The sequence below is a fragment of the Buteo buteo genome, chromosome 3 (genome assembly GCF_964188355.1).
Source record: "Buteo buteo chromosome 3, bButBut1.hap1.1, whole genome shotgun sequence".
NCBI classification, from domain to species: Eukaryota; Metazoa; Chordata; class Aves; order Accipitriformes; family Accipitridae; genus Buteo; species Buteo buteo.
The window spans coordinates 56,810,442-56,830,768 of record NC_134173.1 but is presented as its reverse complement, the minus strand read 5'-3'; the positions used below and the strand labels follow the sequence as shown (position 1 = coordinate 56,830,768).

Here is a 20,327-nt window from a genome sequence, read left to right as displayed (position 1 = left end):
TTTCTGTAACCCAAGGATTATGCTTCTTTTCTACAAACTCTCAAGTTCTGGCAACCCAATTCTCTGGGCTCAACAAGTGCTCAAAGAAATGATTTGGTGAGTGGGCACGGAAATAGTACATAAATAATGCATCTGATTGTGACATTGTAGGAAATAGCTGAAATATTTTTCTCTGTAAGTTCAAAATTGTATTTAAAAATTTAGCTTTAGGAAAGTCAGGAAGCAAGAAACATTTCATACATGTAAAAAATGCAAAACTACAAGAAAATGAAAAGGTTTTTCAATGGTGTTAGACAAGTGTTAATTACTAGCTCGGGTAAAAGTTCTGCACACAGCATGCAGGCACACACAAAAACACAGACATACACACACACAAAGAGATTTTGCTCACATTTATGTCTATATCCAAGACAAAAAAAACCCAGGAGATTTAGCATAGGCAATTACTTAGACTGAAATCAGTATAGTAGAAATCAGAATAGGCCCCTGTAGGGGTCGGCGTTCGGAAGATCTCGCGTTGTCACGGAAAGTTAGAGGGTTAGTCGCAGCCTTGTGATGTACCTGTAACCCCACCTCCCCTTGTTAGTATAAAAGGAATTAACTGCGCAATAAAAGGGGGAAGTTGGCGCTCACACTGCGTGTGTTATCTGTCTCTTTCCCTGGTCCGGGCCGACCAGTGATCTAAGCGTGGCACCTTGATATGTAGCGAATGCTACAGGCCCTTCTGTATCTACTGTTTACATCTCATTTAAAGTCAGGCTGCTTTTACATATGGTTTTAGATTTCAAGTAGAAACTTACAGTTTCTGCCTGTTAGCTGTCTGTGATGATATGGGATAATTTGGGATCCTAATACCTCACTAATGCAAAAGGATATCATTTATTCTGTGTCTGTTAGAGGAAATGTAAGAGGATGTTCTCTTAAGAGGAAATTCTCTTAGATGAGTAAGAGAATATGAAGTCAAGAGAATTTTAAGCTAAAAAAAAGACCAAAGCTAACAGAAAGGAAAGCAGAACACAAGAGTATCAGAATGCCTGTAGAAGAAAGGGATAGACACATGTACCTGACATTAAATATTGGATACCAGGTCTTCAGTATTAAATGGGAATTGTGAGCATTATGGGCAAAGAAAATAACTTCCCTTTTTATTCCGGACGAATTACACCAGCTGGAAACCTACCCATACATAGTGACAAAAACGCTGGAAAACAGGCTTCATTCCCCTTTACATCTGTCCTTCTGCTTCCTTTCAAGAAAGCTTACCCATGCAGGAAAATTCTTAATTCTAGCTTAAACAGTATATTCAATCAAGTAGGAGTCATTACCAAAAATGGCTAGCTTTTAGAAGAAATGTCCTGATCTTTGTTTCACAAGATAAATAGTTATCAGAGGCCTTATAAGATCAGAAGTTGATATTTTTCAGTATAAAATTGTATGTGTGTCAATTTATTCTTAATGCTTTCAAGGTTTGAAAAAAATAGTAGAAAGAAAGCTACTATGGGCAGGAAGTATGGCTCTCCCAGAACCTTAATTCTACACAGACAAAAGGGTTGAAAACATTCGCTGACAAATGAATGCTAAGAAAAAGTCAAACCATCACATGCTATAAAACATGGCACTTTCTAAATAGCTCTTGCAAATGAAAATCTGGAGAAATATTTTACTTTCCTTAGACTGGAATGTACTGATTTTGGTGAAAAATAAGACAAAACTAGGTGACTTTTTTCACATCAGTATAATGTAAGAAAAAACATTATTGGCTTTACATAATTTCATAAGATCTAACTAATTGATTGCCATTTTGAAAGTCTGGAGATTCTTTCCAGTATTGTACAGGATCAATACCACTTAAATTTATATACCTACGTAGTTAAATAACAGTTTACCTTTGTGGGGGAGGGACACTAGGAGACCACGATCTAGTCCGTCCTATACTATCTCCACGGTGAGGGGACCCTGATCGAGAGCAATGATTAGATGACATAACTTGTTCTGGCACTGATAGCGTTGAACTTTGAAGATCTCTCCCATTATGTCGATAATCTAAAAAGAAATGCAAATATTCAATTAATTTGAAATTGCATTTTTTAATTTCCTACCATATTTGTAGTAGCTAGAAGCATGATAAAAGGTAGAACTTGATCAAGAATGTTATCATGTATTCTTCTTGGGTTTTGTAATAAAAAATACATATGTAAAGTTGATTCCTGTTGTTATGCTTAATTTAAGCACAGCTACAGTTCCTATAGTTACACTTTAAAAGTATAGAAATAAATTGCCATGCACCAAACTGGGGAATTAATAACAATAAATATATCCAAATTTACCATGTATTTGTGGTCAATGTGATGGACTAATAATAAAAATAATAAAACTGACTTTTTTCCTTAGAAAACCATACAAAATTGATTATTGCATTTTTAATTAAAATTGTATTGTAACAATTGTGTATAATATACTTCAAACAGAAATATCCACAATTAAAAACTAATCCAAAATTCAGTTTAAAAATTTGGGATAGGAAACTACTATGGGGTTAAATACAGAGTTTGGGTTCAAGAAAGATGTGTAATTCAGAAACAATTAAAGAAACAATGACTCAATTACATCAGATTTCACTCACAGTTCTGAACTTAAACTTGATTCCTTCACAAATATATGAGCTAAAGCTACGCAGACACCTGCTTACATCCTGGACCTAATCTTGAGTTAGGATAATAGGCATAAATGGTCTAAGCAAAAGCCTTCCCAGTTACAATAGCTTAAAAGGCTACCACGTGGACATTTTACATAGGCTTTTAAGAAAAATCTTTTTTAAAAGCTGGATGTGTTAAAGTGACTGTCTGCATCTAATTGAAAAAGTTGAATTCACTGTCCCAGTGTACAATGCTCTCTGTGAAAAAAAGATGCCAGCTATACAGCAATTTCCAAGAAGTTTCCACAAATTTTGTGAGGATCAAGTTAATATACGATGATAAGAAATGGAAGAATTGCAAATATCTGATGGTAAAGTTTTGCAGAAATAGGTCTTCAGGCAGCTCCTGGTGGCTATGACAACTGATATAACTGACATTTTATTCTGAAGACAGTAATCAAGTAAAGAATATTTAGAGAAATCCACCTGGTGCTGGAAATATTCTGGCTTATACTGGTCTTCTACTTCAGATTGTTAGTTTTCTTCCTGGAAAATGTTTGGTAAGCACCTAAGCAAAACCTCATTAATTCAGTCCATTTTATGGTTCCAAGAATGTTTGATACTTCCAACTGAGTATTTATATTCATTGTATGGCCTTAGGATAAGGATATATATGGACCATTCTAATTGATAAATAACTTCCTCCTATGTTTAGGTGTAAGCTGCTTTGTGTGTGTCTGTGTATCTGTGTACACAGAGGGTGGAAATAGCACATCACCATTACATTAATATAACAGTGTTGAGGATCAGATACTCTTTCCTCACTTCAAAGCAATCAAGTCACATTAAGTGTAGTCTAAGCTGAGAGTCAGTAATGAACTACAGACTTTTATGCTCTGTATGAAGTACGTATATTAGCATACACACTGATTAAGTATATAAGGACCAGTGCAACACAGTTCTGGGTGAAATCACCAAAGGAGAGACAGGGGAAATTTTACCTGTGTTTGAAAGAGGGTGTTGCTCACTAAGGAGTAAAATATAGAAGATGTCTAAATAAAGTTTTTGCAGGTCAGTCTGGAAATCAATAGACTCTGCGATTCTGCAGTTCTTTAACCAAAAAAGAAAGAGCTAAAGTAACAGCTGAAAGCTCAATAATGTTAAAATAAAAAATGTAACAAAGCAGTAACAAATTTCTTAATTAAGGACATCCATGAGATATTTGCCAGTTTTATATACTAAACAAATATTGTCTTCAGTACAAAAATAATGCATAGAGAACTATTACTTATTGATAAAACCAGCATTTCTAGAGAAAGCAGCGAAAGGATATATAAGATATTTTAATTTGCCCAGGAGCTGGAAGAACATGAAATGCACTGCAGAGCAGAGAGAGGCAGGAAAATGAAGTGGATAATTTGGCAGGTTCTTTGAAGACTCTGGTCAAGATGTCATCAAAAGAAAAATTCTACAGGTAACAGGCAGCCAAGGGAATACAAGTGATCTGTGAGGAGCTTTGTAGGCCACTATCTGCTACTCCAGAGAGGAAAAGAGCTATAAGCAATTCCGAGTTAAGACCCCAAGTGAGAGCTCTGCAGACTGTTTTTGTATATACTACAAGTTATTGTCTCCATTCTTAAGTGTTATTTTTTATATTTTACTGTTTTTAATTTATGGTATCTAACACTAAGACAAAAGGTATTGTGTAAAGAGTAAGAAATGTACTGAAATAACCAGCAGTTATTATGCTATGATATCATGCCATAGACTGAAATAAAACAATGCCCCAAATCTGTATTTTCTGCAGAGAAGCCCAACAGAAATTGGGATAATTTAGAAAGGCTTGTTTTTTTACTATGACAACAGGTGATTAATTGCAAACAGCATCCTTACAATGCAAACCACATCTTTTCTAATTTCACAGTGAACAGCTTATTCAAAAAATGTTTAATATTTCCATTAAAAAACTGAAAAATCTGGAAAATGGCTTATCAGTTATTTTTGCTGATTATATTAATTTAAAAATATTGTAAATAGCAATAATAAACAAATTTCTAAAGATAATCTTAAAGTGGCAGAAAGGTTTTAATCTCTAAAAGACAAGATGATACATTTGGGGAAAATAAAAAGTTATCTCAAGGAAGGCATACTCTGAAAACACATTGTACTGGGTTTGTGTGGCAAGGTTTTGGTAGTGGGGGGCTACAGGGGTGGCTTCTGTGAGAAGATGCCAGCAGCTTCCCCCATGTCCAACAGAGCCAATGCCAGCCGGCTCCAAGACAGACCTGCCGCTGGCCAAGGCCGAGCCCATCAGCATCAGTGGTAGCGCCTCTGGGATAACGTATTTAAGAAGGGAAAAAAGTTGCTGCACAGCTGCAACTGCAGCTGGAGAGAGGAGTGAGAACATGTGAGAGAAACAGCCCTGCAGACCCCCAGGTCAGTGAAGAAGGAGGGGGAGGAGGTGCTCCAGGCGCTGGAGCAGAGATTCCCCTGCAGCCCGTGGGGAAGACCCTGGTGAGGCAGGCTGTCCCCCTGCAGCCCACGGAGGTCCATGGGGGAGCAGATCTCCACCTGCAGCCCATGGAGGACCCCACGCTGGAGCAGGTGGGTGCCTGAAAGAGGCTGTGACTCCATAGGAAGCCCAGACTGGAGCAGGCTCCTGGCAGGACCTGTGGACCCGTGGAGAGAGGAGCCCACAGTGGAGCAGGTTTTCTGGCAGGACTTGTGACCCCGTGGGGCATCCACGCTGGAGCAGTGTGCTCCTGAAGGACTGCAGCCCGTGAAATGGACCCATGCTGGAGCAGTTCATGAAGAACTGCAGCCCATGGGAAGGACCCATGTTGGAGAAGTTCCTGGAGGACTGTCTCCCGTAGGAGGGACCCCACGCTGGAGCAGAGCAGGAGTGAGGAGTCCTCACCCTGAGGAAGGAGTGGCAGAGACAACGTGTGATGAACTGACCCCAAACCCCATTCCCTGTCCCTGCTGCTGTGGGGGAGGAGGTAGAGAAAATCAGGAGTAAAGTTAAGCCTGGGAAGAAGGGAGGGGTGGGGAGAAGGTGCTTTTTTAAGATTTGGATTTATTTCTCATTATCCTACTCTGATTTGATTGGTAATAAACTAAATTAATTTCCCTGAGTTGAGTGTGCTTTGCCCATGATGGTAATTTGTGAGTGATCTCTCCCTGTCCTTATCTCAACCCATGAGCTTTTTGTTATATTTTCTCTCCCCTGTCCAGCTGAGGAGGGGAGTGACAGAGCGGCTTTGGTGGGCACCTGACATCCAGCCAGAGTCAGCCCACCACACACATAAGTGAAGAGCAAGTTATTATGAACTTATATATAATGAAATAAAACCCATGATTTACTGTACAAGTACACATGACAGAATATTTACTATTATTACCCTAATAATCCATATCTATAGATATAAAAAATGCAGAGATGGTTCTTAGTATTCTGCATACACAGGAAGCATTTGTATCATTTGGAGATGAAAAACATAATGAAGAGCAGTAATATGAAGAAATGGGAAAATCCTTTAAAAAAAGAAAATCTAACATTCAAATAAGCAGTTTTCTACAATAATTGGTATGTACAGACACTGAAGTACAAGGGGAATGAGCAACAGCATAAGGTATTCTACCTGAATGAACATAGTGAAGGGCAAGGAGTTCAGTCAACAAAACACAAAAAACCTACTCTGTCTAAAAAATTCCTAGAAGTGAGAACTAGTAAATAAAAATAATTAAATTTATTAAATTTGCATACCTAAACAAATTAATTAATTTTTTAAAAAGCCTCCTCAAGCTCTAACTTGTTATTGTATTGACCACTTGCACATTATTGTTGCAATAAATCAAAATATAAGACTATCTAATTAAATTGTCAAGTATAATTCTGATCAAAAAATGTTTTACATTAAATTAGAAGCAGACATGCAATGCTTTCTGGTAACTAACACTGGTAGTGCTTCCTTGTAACAATTTCAAAAATAATTTTGCATCAACAGAACTAGACATGTTAAGCTGTGTTTGAAGAAACAGATTAATACTCTCTATGCTTTGTTGCCAGAAAATAAACTTTGAAATTCATAATTAATTCACTGAAAACAGAAACTACTCTATTTACAAACTTCTCTTTTGCCAACAGGTCACACATTGAAAAGCAGCAGTTTCAGTAGGGCAACCCACCAACATGAGTTAATTCCAAAGTCATCCTTCAGTTTTGTAGAGTTAATGTAGCGCTCTGCCTTCTTTCACACTATGTATTTTCACTAGCTAGGAGTCAAAGCAACACAGAATGCTACCTCATACTGAAAATAACCATATCAGGTTTTCACATAACACAAGTTTCTGTGAACATCTGTAGAATTTAATACTTTTATTCAATAAAAATGTCTGTTCTATAAATTTGCAATACCAGAAAATATTAACGTGCTTAATGTGGAGAGGAAGGAGTTTAGGGATAGATCCAGTAAGGTTCTTAGGTTTCTTGAGTATGGTTATTATCATTCCAACACTTTACAACCAGAACAAAATCTAAGCTGTAAAGGAAAATATTTAAACTGTATGAATGCATGAGGAAAATCAGGTATTTCAGAAAAATGATCCAAAAAACTACATGTTGTTAACACAGCCATGAAGATGCAGGTCACAGAAGATGCCTTGTTTTGAACTTAGGTGCCAAAATCAAGGATGCAAGGAGGATGCTTCCATCCACTCGGTATCCAAAGCCCTGCATTTTCTCCTGACATAATGCATCTTAGAGTATTTTTTAAAAGAATTGAATAGGGATACGGTGAAAACTGTCTTTTCATTTCCTGGGAATGTAAGAAAGCTGCTAGGCTTATGTAGGGGCTAGCTGACTAGTCACTCAGACTATGCCAGTTCTGAGAAACATGTTCAGAGAAAAAAGTGCAATCATGTACAAAATTTTCAGACCCAAAAGGTAAGAGCTTAGCAAGTTTCTTGATCAGTTTTGGACCATGTCTTTATGCCACCTATGCACTGATTTTTTTTTCTCCAGCTGAAACCAGATGAAAAAGATGGCACATACTAGACTGTACCTTGAGACTTCAACTGGTATGGGATTTCAACCCCAAATTTAGAAACTATAAGAAACCACCTTGGATACAGTGGGATACGGCAGGAATATCAAAAGTACTTAAGAAATTGTTTAAGAATAAATTTCACAAGATGAAGTATATTGAGACTCTGCTGATACCAAAATAATTGTTTCAACCATCCTTCACTTGTTTATTCTTTCATTGAATTTCAATGGCTTTCGTTGCAATTACTATTTATCAAATAAAATACTTCTGTATATAGCAAATTTGTGCCTTTCATTGACACATGAGCTTCAGAGGAAAGACAAGCATGTGGTGACCCTGCAGTCAGAAGAGAGGCAGAGAGCAATGGGCCAGCTCCTCAGTTACAAAGTTTCAAGAAGATGACAGTAACACAAAGCTTACATGGGAGGCGTAACAACACACCTAGCACCAATCCCTACACCCAAGAAGTGGCCAGCACCGTAACAAGTATGTTTAACCATCAAGCTGGAGTTCTTCTAAACCCCAAACAGACTTTGAAGTTGCTACTGATGATTGATTGACCATGGGATATGAAGTGGTAACTAACTTTGGTACTCCTAACTTGAGAACTTAATTCTTTCTAGAACATGACTGGCTTTGCTTGCCCAGGAGTTTAAACATTCACGTCTCTCTCAAGACAGGTGACATTCCAAAAATTACAGTGACATTCTTGATTGAAAAAGGTATGGTTTAACTTCCAATTTCAAAAATATTCCATGTCCTGGAAATAAGGTTAGAGAAAGAAAGTAAAAATATTCTCTTGCGGAAAGAAATTATACCCAGTAAAAACAGGTCATAAGTGCAACTTGACCAAGGAGCTGTTACTGAGCAAAGCAGATAGTTATTTATAGCAGTAGTAAAAATAGGATAAACATTGGAATCTGCTTGCAGCTGGAAATATTAAGTCATTACCATAGAATCAAAGGCTCTATAACTATGGCAAGCATCTTAAATCAATGTACAAAGCACACAGAACCTGATAATCAGTATAGAAATAATCAGCAATAAACAACTGTGAGCTGCAGACACTGTGAGATGGGTACATGACAAAGATATCTGCAATGCTACCACCTTCTTCTTTTCATGGGAGTGTTTCATTAAAAACTATGATACACATCAAATGAGGGATTTTACAAGGCACACTAAATATAGCTTCCTCTGAGCTGAAGTTTTAATTTTATCTGCTTTAAGAGAGAATATTAATACATTTGACTTAAAGTATTCATCCACACAGTATGGCTGTACTGTGCTAATATTATGCTATGCAGTGTACATGTTCAGTAAATACTAATATTAATAAATTGTTATAAAATCCTGCAGCTTTCAGGCACAAAATTACAGAAAATCACAAACCTCCAAATAGGAGGTTCACATCAACAACACTAAAATAAACCTAAAAAACCCCACTGAAAAGTACTAATGAAGCTTTTAATTTAGATGTCTTGCTGCTTGATTGACTTGAGAGAAACTCTTTGTATTAAAATTGTACTAGAAAAGCAATATTAGAATTGCCGTTCATCACAGGCAAAATAATTGGCTTGTTTCAGACACTGATGTTAAGTGATGTTTTCTCCATTTTAACGTCTGTACTTGATTGAGGTGTCAAGCCTTCTCTTAATCAGATATTTAATTTTTAACACTCACTGTGGTTGGGTTTAGAACAAGCACTAATTAAAAACAATTATATAATCAAATTGCCAGAAATGCTTAACATACCAAGATTTCACACAGGGGCACTTTGGTGAGAGTTCAGTTCTTTTATACAAATGTGCTCAGCTTCTATGGTGATTTGAACATCTAAATGCAGAATTTGGATGTCCTCTGAAAAAGTGCTGACAGTAACTGATCAAATAAATTCAATTATTAATATTTGAACACTCTATAAATTGAAGGTATGTTATGCATGGGTTTGGGGATTTTTTTGGCATCAAAATATTATTCTACAGATATGGGAAGAATGAAAATATAGTGAAAGGAACCAGAAAACATTACAGTAGGAACAATTGGTTACTTGCTGCATAGTAACTCAGTTCCTCAAGAGGTGTTTCTAGTTCTACTGCTCTAATGGTATGTAAGGACCCATTACACTTGAGACAATTCATTTTAGCATTAATGCGTATGAAGAACATTCCCACAGAGCAATAAACCACAGCTTGACGAGTTTTCAGTGCTGTCCCTACACCCAGTATGACATAAAAAGCTTGAAAAAACCACAGTTACTATACAGATAACGTTTCTTCTTATTTAAGTACTCATCCATGTATATTTTCTGCTGTCCAGCAAGTCCCCCAAACTAGCCTCCTCTTGACACTGTTGATTGGAATTTATCAGTCCTTTCACAGAGCATTTCCTTCTTAGAAGTGCTCATCACCACATTTGTAACTCATCCCAACTAGGCTTTTCCTTATGTGAGAAGTATTGATCAAGTCTCTGATAGGAATGCAACTGCCTTGCAGCTTTCCACTATCTGTTAGATGCCTTTGTCACTCTGTAGATATTGGGACTGTGGTAGAACATGAACTAACATGCTGAGTTCATATTTGCTTAACTTTACTCGAAGAAGAGAATGCTGCTGATAATTACTGATCATCTGAAAATAAAACTTGAATTTAATTACATTTTTACTTTCAAAATGGAGCGATACAGCTTATACTTAAAAATATAAAACTAGTTTTAGGAAAAAAAGGTATTAATTGAGAGAATTTGGATGTTTGAAGAGAAAGATGTTTCTGAGGAAATGATACTACAGATTTTTTTTTTAAAATAGTAAAAGTATTACTAAACTTTGCATTTGATAAATTAAAAATGAAAATAAAAATACAAGGAAAAGCTTGAAGATTGATCATAAAAATTCCTGTGTTAAGAACTGTAGGCATAAAGTTGTAAAAATTACACACTTCATTTGTTTAAAAGCAAGCAAAATGGTTAAAGACCCTTTGACCTAATGGATCAGCAATAAGGACTATTTTAACATTGCTTGAATCTCACTTCCAATTTTGGCAGAAATTTTCGAGCCACATAGACTCTAAGTTATTTTTTACTGAAGGAAAAACCCACAAAACACATGGGGAATGGGTATCAACACATAATAGAAAAAGCTTGTCAATGTTTATGTCTATAGTTACCAGGCTTTTGGGACACTACAGACTCCCATTTAGGGCTAGCTGGTGATATACAATGACATCATTTATTTTAGTAAGGGTAGAAGTCATCCACTCTACATACTAATGCTGTAAGATATATTTCAATAGGCAGATGATTTCAAGCTGTAACCAAAGTATCTGTGTGCTCTGTATCTGCTCTGAGCAGCAATCATCAACAGAATCCAGGTATAAAAATGCAGTTCACATTATCAGCAAGTAGAGAGGACTTTTTTTCCTCTGCAGGAAAGGCTGCAACATGACAGTGAAATAACTCTTTTGAACAAAGGACTCCTCAGGTATTTTGAGACGTGAAGCAAAAATGAGTAATTGCTTTTCATTCTTCTTCAAAAACAGAATAATTTTTGTAATTTCAGTAAGAATTTCTTTACTGGTTGTTATTATGGTTTTTTAATCTACTTGGCTCTAACTATCCTCTGAATAAATATCTTATTTGCTCCTGAGACAACTTGCTATCTTTTGCCTAATGAGAAAAACTTATCACCATAAATGCTTTTCTTCTCAAGGCTGGAGACTGCATTCTTTTACTTGGAAAAGCTCTTCTCTACAGAGATTTGCAATGCAGTTTATGCAGAATTCACTGCCTTACATTCTTCCAGGATTCATCTGCCGAAACATATCTCAGATTACAAGTGTTTCATAAAGTGATGTAGTGCAGTTGAGATATTGGTGTAGAACTGAATTTTAAACATTAGTATCTCACACAATATTTAAGTCTCACAACAGTGATAGGTGAGACTTTTCATGATTAAAAGGTCTTGACAATACATGTCTCTGTTCATAAAGTCAGACTCAGTAGGTTACTTGTACTTAGTAGGTTACAGCAGGTTCAATATACACTATGAGGAAGTACCTGGGAAGAAAACTATTTAGAAATTATGGTCCATATTCATTGAACTTCATTAACTGTAATGCCCATTCAACTTTGGTCAATAGAAAGAAAAAAAGAAAACAAAACAAAACCGCACCCTGCTTTTCATTGAATTGTATTTAGTATTATGATAATTTAAAAGGTGTCCTCTAAAGTGATCTGCAATTTTTCTAAAATCAATATAAAAATACTGTATTGTTTTTATCAATAAGCATGTAAGAGCATTCTAAGGGGCTGATGTGCTCCCACACAGAATGGCTGATGACAGACAACTTTATGAGGGCCAAAGCTTATTGTTCAGGACAGCAAAATGAATGCTTTAAATGATTTGAAGGCTATGTACAAGCAATCTAAAAGACAAAAACAGAACTGCTGGTGACTCTCCTTCTGCTATCCTGTACTAAGATTAAATCCAGCAGACATGAGATATAATAAAGATTATGTTCTAGTGGTTTTGATACCGAGATGAAATGAATGTATATTGTATATAAAGAGAGCTATTTTAAAATCTCGTCAAAAATGGCTTTTGCTTACTTGTTTAAATACATAACGCTTTCTGAAAGTAGCTTGCGTAGAATACACATATAACTAGAAAAAAAGACACCGAAGTTTTTCAATCTGTATATCATTATTTTCTTAAAAGCCTTTCCTGTTGACAGGAACAACACTCTCTTTTATAAGCCTGAAGTTTATTAAGTTTGTCTAAGCAGGATAAGATCCAAGCCACTGGAAGTGATAGCTTTTATGAATAATTTTTCCAAGAAATACTTGAATTTTTTGTAAAAATTAAAGTATGGTATGGGAAATAGACATATTTTAAGCATTTTATCATCAGGAAATTAATTTTGTGGATCAAAAGTATGACAGCAGTGACAAACATCAACTGCATATATATTAAAAATAGATGATGATGCAGGGAACTGTAGCTTATAAAGTTCCCTCTATTTCAGCAAATACAGTCTAACACAATCTTGCTTACAGATGTACATTAAGAAAGATCTTCCATTGGTGGATTTCTACCTATCACCAGCTTATCCAAAGACGAAGTCAATTGACCTTATGGGACCAATACCAGAGCAGCTATATAAAAAGGTGTTGTGGAGAAAGAGAAAATCTCAGCTTCAATCAGGAAAATGGTGAAGCCAGACAGCATATATCTTTCAGTGAACTATAAATAAATACATAATGAGATCAAGGAAGGTCCATGGATTTCATAGAATCATAGAGTCATAGAATGGTTTGGGTTAGAAGGCACCTTTAAAGGTCATCTAGTCCACTGTTTTGAATAAAAGTAAATTAAAGAGAAACCAAAAGAGAATTCTTGCTCTTCTTAAAGGTTTCTGGAGTTTAGTTTGCAGGTCCAATATTTTGAATAAGCATTAATTTTATGGAAAGGATCGCTGAGAGTACGTGACAGATATTAGCAAACATTCTTGATGTGATACAGTATTTATATGGCAGAAGGAAAAAGAGCAAAGTGAAGTGTCATGTTAAATAAAACCTGAAAATACAAAATGAAAGAACTGGGGTAAGTAAGAAAGAAAGAAAACAAAGAGAGACAAATGGCTTCGTGCAAAGAAGGCATATATTTAAACCAAGATTGTGAAGAGTCTGCAAATGAATAGAAAAACCTTAAACAAGAGAAGGATGTGGATGATAAGACAAGACAAGGATAAATCAAAAGACTTGCTAACATAGTGACAGCAGCACAAAAAAGAAAGGCAATAAATAAATATTTCAAAAGCAAAAGACATCAAACTTTCCCACCCACACAGCCAGTCTGAATTAAAATGCAACTAAGGTGTAGAATTGTCAGCAGAAATCTAAAACCTAAAAGATCCTAAAGGAACTAAAGGTACATCAAAAACTTAGGTAAGGGAAGTAGACTCATTCACTGAACTGTAAAGACCATAATTTTACAAGTTGTCAAAAGAGGAGTTTATGAAATCATAAAATTGTAAATCTAGGTGTTTCACAAGAATCCTGCTGATGTTCAAGCACCTGGTAAAACTTCTGCAAAACTCGGTACTTTTTTCCAGGACAACAGAAAGATTTCATTTTCAAAATGGCACCATAATGGGCACTCTAGACATATATGCATCAACCCCCCTTTTTCCTCCCTTTACTATTAAACTCCAAAGTTGGGTTGCTGCATTTCTAATTTAATTGACCAACGGGAATGTGAAAGTCCTTCCCTTTGGGAGGACAGGCAATCTGAAAGCCTTAGTAACGACTAAGCACATATAGAAAGCTAACCAACCTAAGACCGAAAGTACAGTAAGTAGGAACAAGGGACTTCTGAGGATCACCCCCTCTCTGGTTCCAACACTTTACACCACTCTGGCTACGTATCCTTCCTGTCTTCTGACTGTAGTAAAGCAAATAGGGGAGTGGGAATATAAAAATGCCCTAAATTTTTCTAAATAACTTTCTAATTAAGGTAATAATCTGAAAACTGAGCCTATTACTGTTTGAAGATAAATGATTTAAGGAAGATAGAAAATTTAATGGTCTTGCATCCAGTGTTCAGTCTCTGGTAAAATTGCTGAAACCTTAGAGTAGAGCAAACCCTTTGAGCAGAGGTTAACAAAAATCTGAATGTTTTTACAGAAAAGATAAAAATTATTCCTTTGAGAAGGAGTAAGTTTTACTGTGGAATATCTGCAAGGTTAGATTGTTCCAACATGAACAAGGACAATTTGTGCTTAAAAAATGTCTGCTTTCTAAATATTCTAATAAGACACCTACAATGAAGCACAGCCAATAAACATGCTAACAATATGACTTGCCCTGTTTGTACCGCAAAGTCTGTATAATATTATGTTAGTTAAAAAAGGGGTTTCTTGATAAAATGTACATGCTATTTAATAAAAAAAAATCTGTTATCCCATTTTCCCAGCAACCACAAGACCTATAGCAAGGGAATAGCAACATAGCAGGGTCAAAAACTAAGCAGAGCCTAGGAGATAACCATGAAATATCTGGAAATACAGGGATGACTACACAAACAACACAGAAATGCATCTGAGCTCAGACTGGTAATGGTTTTTAAGACAGGACTGTGCAAACTCAAGTAAATAGGTAGCTCACTAAATGTTTGGATTTAACAATACTCAGCTGCACCCCACCTTGCAATATCCAGGATGGCCTATTTTACCTCCTTGTTTTCCTCTATGCCCAGGCCCAGCTGTGTTCCTCTGACTCTTGTTTCCTCTGTACTCTTCCTTAGCCTGCCAGCAGCATGTACTATACCCGGTGTAAAAGCTGCACCATATGCTGAGAGGTGGCTGCGTGGCAGGAACATGTTTTGACTGACCAGCTGATCACTGTCTTACAGCTGGTGCATAGACCAGGCAGCATATACTGTTCCACCTCTGCTGAGTGAGGTACACAAATCACTGTATATGTACAATTTAGCTAGACCTGAGCTGAGGGAACCAGAAACTGTCTAACACAAACTACTCTGAGTGGGTTAAAAATCTCAGTAGAGCAGTAGGGTAACGGAGTACACACTGAGCCGTTCAGCCTACTCTCTGCTGGCACCAGTAGCCATCAGTACTGGTTTAAAGGTGGCATGGCTGCATCCTAAATATATTCTCTGTTGTAGTCAGCAAAAGCATATGATTCTCTCATTTTATTGTTTTCGGCTATGACTACAGTATTATCTTTTCTCTTAGAAGAGGAGGAGAAATACTCTTTCACATAACAACTTTTATCTCAAATACTCATTAAACTCCTAATTCCAATACTTCTTAGTAAAACAGATTATCTGTTAAGCTATCTCCTGTCCTGCCTTAAATGTTCAGGCTTCAGACCTTTTGAAGTGTTATTATTCCACCATAAAGTTTTAAAGGGTATATCAAACCCAAATGTCTGTCAAAAAAAATCAAACACTTTCTCACATTTAATGGAAAAACACTTTTGTGCAATTGTTGCTTTTTATAAAAGCAACAAAGAAATTCACACATTGATTTTTTCCCTCTGTTGGTAATTTTTGTGGTTAAATATGCATTACCCATAAAACTTATTTTATGTCTGTTGGAAAAATACACACTTAGGTTCTACTTACTTGTCACTAGAAAACCATTATAAAATTCATAATAATAAATTATAAATAAAAAAGATTGCTACTTAACTAGAAGAGTAAATTCAGACAGTAATACCTGAAACAACACCAATTCCATCATCACAGTCATAATCAGAGACTTCACTGTCGCTGATTCTTTTGGACCCTGCCAAAAAAAAAAAAAATTAAAAAATCAGAAATGTATCATTTATCTTCCTGTAAGTTATAACTATTCTCAGCCAATAATACATAAATAAATGTAAGGATTTCATACTAGACAATGAAGCATTAATTTATGCACATAAGGGAAATTATTAATGTTACATTATTGCAAATGTATTACTGTACCAACTATTATCAGCTAAATGTTTAATGTAATATACAATGAAATGCTGAAATACAGCTCTACATTGCTGTTATGAAATATACTTTTTATCTACATGTATTCATTCCATATAGAACCTGGCATCACACTGTTCATCTTCCAAGTTTTCATATACAAGGCAGCATGCCTCCCCAAAGTCTTTGAATACCAGGAAAATTAATAATAGCAATAATATTAAATGGATTCTTTAGGGTATTAGTAATCATTATCAGGAGAACAGGCAGCTTCACACATATAGTGTGTCCTGAAAAACAAAATCTCTCTGTGATACTTTAGAGGCAGCAAACTATTAAATACTCTGTAAGAGTACACCTGTCAAAATAGCTAGAGCTTAGTTGGCAAAAGCAGATTCCGCATCCACAATTAGAGCCAAAATGTAGGTCACGTAGGACAAATATATGTGTCAGTTTGTGTTTAGCTTAATTTTACTTCTGCCTTCTGTGGCATCTTTTAAACAGCATTTGATTGCTGACATCAGGATTAAGCACTGGCATGTGAATAATTATTCATTTAGTTGTTTTAAATGTGAAAGTCCCTGTTCTTCAGCAAGATGGTTTGTCTGTTCTAATTCTCTGGCCATCTAAAAATAAGTAACTAGAAGGTAGAAGCTTTAATCTAATTGTCACCAAACCTTCAATCATGTGCAAGATTTTTTTTATTCATACCACAGGATGATTTATTCTGAAAAACACACACACAAAAATACCAGTAAAAACTGGGAGTAAATGTAAAGAAGCCCAGGACAAAGGAGGATTAATGTTCTATCTGAGTGACTGGCACAGAAGGACTCCTATCCTCCTTTCCCAACAGAAAACTGGGAGAACAAGTGCTAAGAGGATTTTTGACAAAAATAAAATTTTTTTCAGTCTAAAGAAGTTTTGGAAATTATTTAAATCATAAGAACTGCTGTCATTTGTCAGACTGTCTAACGTCTGTCTACCCACCATGGGATAGTAGAAGGTCCTCCTTTAGTGGAAAGAGTGTGCTTACAAGATCTATATGGAAAAAGTTTTCTGTGTTGCACCCTTTTAGCTTTCAGCAGGCAGGGGCCCTGGCAACTGACACTTCTAAGCCATCCTGTTTACTGTAAGTCATTAATCAACCCATTCTCCACAAATTCACATAATTTCTTTTTGAGTCACAGTATTCACTTGGCCTCTATAAGATGCTATGTCATTAAGTTCTGCAGTTTAATTTTGCATTGTGTGAAATAGACTTCCCTCTGTTTTATTTGTATTATGTTATTTCAGACAGTGGCCTCCAAGCTTTTGTATTCTGAGAAACATGAATCAGCATTCTGTATTCTCCCATAGACATCTCTTTTTCTGAGCTGAAATATCATTGTTTATTTCCTTACATATGCAAACTAGTCTGTATTTCTGATTGTTCCTGCTGTATTTGTTTGTATGTTTTCTCGTTCTTCTGTGCCTTTTATGAGAAGTCAGAACTGATTGCAGCAATCAAGATGTGGGTGTATGAATTGATAAACTAGACTGCAGACTATCTCCTTTGGGATAAAAAAATGGTCTGTTAAAAATTATTCAACTAGAACATGGTATAAGTGTGATATGTGTTAATTCTCAGAAAACACAATCTAGCCTGCTATTACATTATGCAATTCCAGTAGAGCAATGTTAATTATTGGTATTGAATTGCAGTAAAGGTTGGGGGTTTCCTCACAAATAGGAAATTAAAATTAGTACAAGGAAAGCCATGCTTTGGTTTCCTATACCCTGCAATTCTTACCTGGTAGAATTATTAGTTCAATTTATTATAAAAGTTTAGAAATAGCCATGATACAATGGGGAAGGGGAAAGGTGTCTTTGAACTCAAGAAATAACAAGAAGTAATGTCTTTCTCTAAAACAAGAAATAGCAAGCAAGTGATCATAATTAGCAGTTGAGAAGATCTAGAAGATGAGGGCAGGAGTGAAGGAAAAGTTTTCAGCCTCCTAATGGACTCTGAGAATCAGGATTTCCAAAAGCAATTAAGTCTGACAAGGACAATATTCAATCTGATTATTTTCTTATAGTATCACAGAGGCCCAGTGAAAATCTCTCTTGCTCCCCGAAGAAAGAGCATCCATTCCACCTGTGATGCTGTTCCTGCTGCTATTTGCAGCAGAGCCTTCTACTCGTGTGGCGATATACATGCCAGTGAGCAAGAAGGATTAGTCTCCATTCTCCTTAGCCACTAATTCAAACCCAGGTCATTAAATAAGGACAATATCTAAGCAAGAGAGCCCTACTAGTCTGGCTGGGATATGACTGGGATCTATAAGGCAGAAGCCCCCGAAGGGAGTGCAGAGCAGTGCAATTCTGACCTCTGGCAACCCTGGTACTGATCTGGCAGCAGGACTGTGGCTGCTGTGCAGAGATGCCAATAACATCGCTCAGGCTCTATCAGAAAGAGAGGGTTGTGGAATGGGAAGATGAGGGCAACTGAACAGTTTGCTGATGCTCATCACATGGATGCTGGGAAAGTTTTGTATCATGAAAGACGTAAGAGCGCTGACTCAACTATGATTTAAATGAATGTCATTTACTCATCATCTAATTCATCCTTATGAATGAATTACAACTGAGGCTGCTTTTTATTTATGTTTATATTTACAACTAAGTACATCTGCTTTAATGTATTTTTAGAATATTATATTCTCTATTCTGGAGAAGAGATTTGCATCTTTGAGGATTAAAATAGCCAGCTGTTGTCACAATGGGCTCTAGACTTCGCAGCTGCATAGCTAAAATTATATGTTGTAGTAGTCACAGGATACATCTGGCAGAGAAGAGAGACTAAGAAGCTTCAACGGACCACGGGTATAAAAGACAGGGGTCTCTCTCTCTTTCTCCCTCTGTCCCCTCAAACAACATCCACCTTTTCCAGATTCTCCTAATACCTCAACTCCAAATCAACTTCCAGGATCTAGAGATGCTTTTCTCTTTTTACATACAGACCTCTGTCTACACTCCCATCCAAGCTGCAGGGAAGAGCTGGGGCATGGGGAAAGCGAACGGGCCAGGATTGAGACCTGCCCTAAGGATGAGTGTAGGGAAAGAGTAGCATCAAGGGAAGAATTAGATTTCAGGGCTTTCTCCAATTGCCTTTGCTGCTGCGAAGAGGAAAGTCTCCTGTAATAGCTGACATCCCTCAAATACAAAAACTTTATCTGTAAGATGAGATATGAAGCTTGTTCAGATCAGAACATCTGTTCTCTCCTCCAGTAGAGGCTACTTTAAGCCAACTCTAACAGACTTAAACCAACTGAAAAATAATCATGTTTAAGTAATGTTTCACATTTACTTATAAATGTAAATTTAAATGCTGGTTAAGAAGTCAGAAGTCAGAAGAAATTAAGAAGTCAGAATTAATTACTTGGTTTTATCTTTGGAATTCAATGTTTTCAGGAAGGACAGAGGAAAGAAAGCATGTCAAATATGTATTGTCAAGAAGTACTGCATGGAATATGTAACTTCTGCAAAGGAATCAGATTATATTTATTTAAAATGTCTCCCATTAACTTCAGAAATGGAACAAACTAGAAAGCGCACAGGTCAAAATCCTTCATTGAACTGAGTATTTGAAATACCAGTGTAATTGCTGGCAGCTTAGTTTAATATTTCTTATAATTTTTGCAAGAGTATTTCATCTGCTATATATTAATTTTAGATGGTAATTTTCTTTTTAACCTATTGACAATGTAAAGTTGAAGATTTAGGCTTCAATCCCACCTTAGCCACATCTTGTCAAAATACCACTTCATTATTTACCACTAAGTAATTTGAACCACTGATCATAAAACAGAGAAAGGACAATTCATAGTTCATCTGGGAAATGTGACAATGAAGCCTCTCACAAATGATTCCAAACGAATATTACTAATGAAACTGTTATTTAGTCTTTTAAAGAATATCTTACAGTGTTTGACAAATATGTTATAAAATATGGTACTTATTTCAAGAGCAAAATGATTAAATGTATTCCAACATAAATTCAAAATTCAGTACAAAGTTTAAGCATGTAACACCCAGGACACTGGGTGCATCAAATAAACACATTGGTGCCAATGGTTTGCATTTAATTAACTTTTTCTTTGATGGATTTTAAACATAAGGAATGGCA

The 20,327-nt window shown here is 36.2% G+C and overlaps 1 protein-coding gene across 41 annotated transcripts in view; it reads right to left on the bottom strand.

Moving 5' to 3' along the window:
- RIMS2 (regulating synaptic membrane exocytosis 2) overlaps positions 1-20,327 on the bottom strand; it is a 489,382-nt gene that overhangs the window by 169,435 nt on the left and 299,620 nt on the right. For all 41 annotated transcript variants that reach the window (XM_075023763.1, XM_075023771.1, XM_075023767.1 and 38 more), the window contains 2 exons: positions 15,918-15,986; positions 1,887-2,043 (listed from right to left, as the gene is read on the bottom strand). In XM_075023763.1, coding sequence (XP_074879864.1) covers positions 1,887-2,043; positions 15,918-15,986 — 226 coding nt within the window. The remainder of the gene's footprint in view (positions 1-1,886; positions 2,044-15,917; positions 15,987-20,327) is intronic.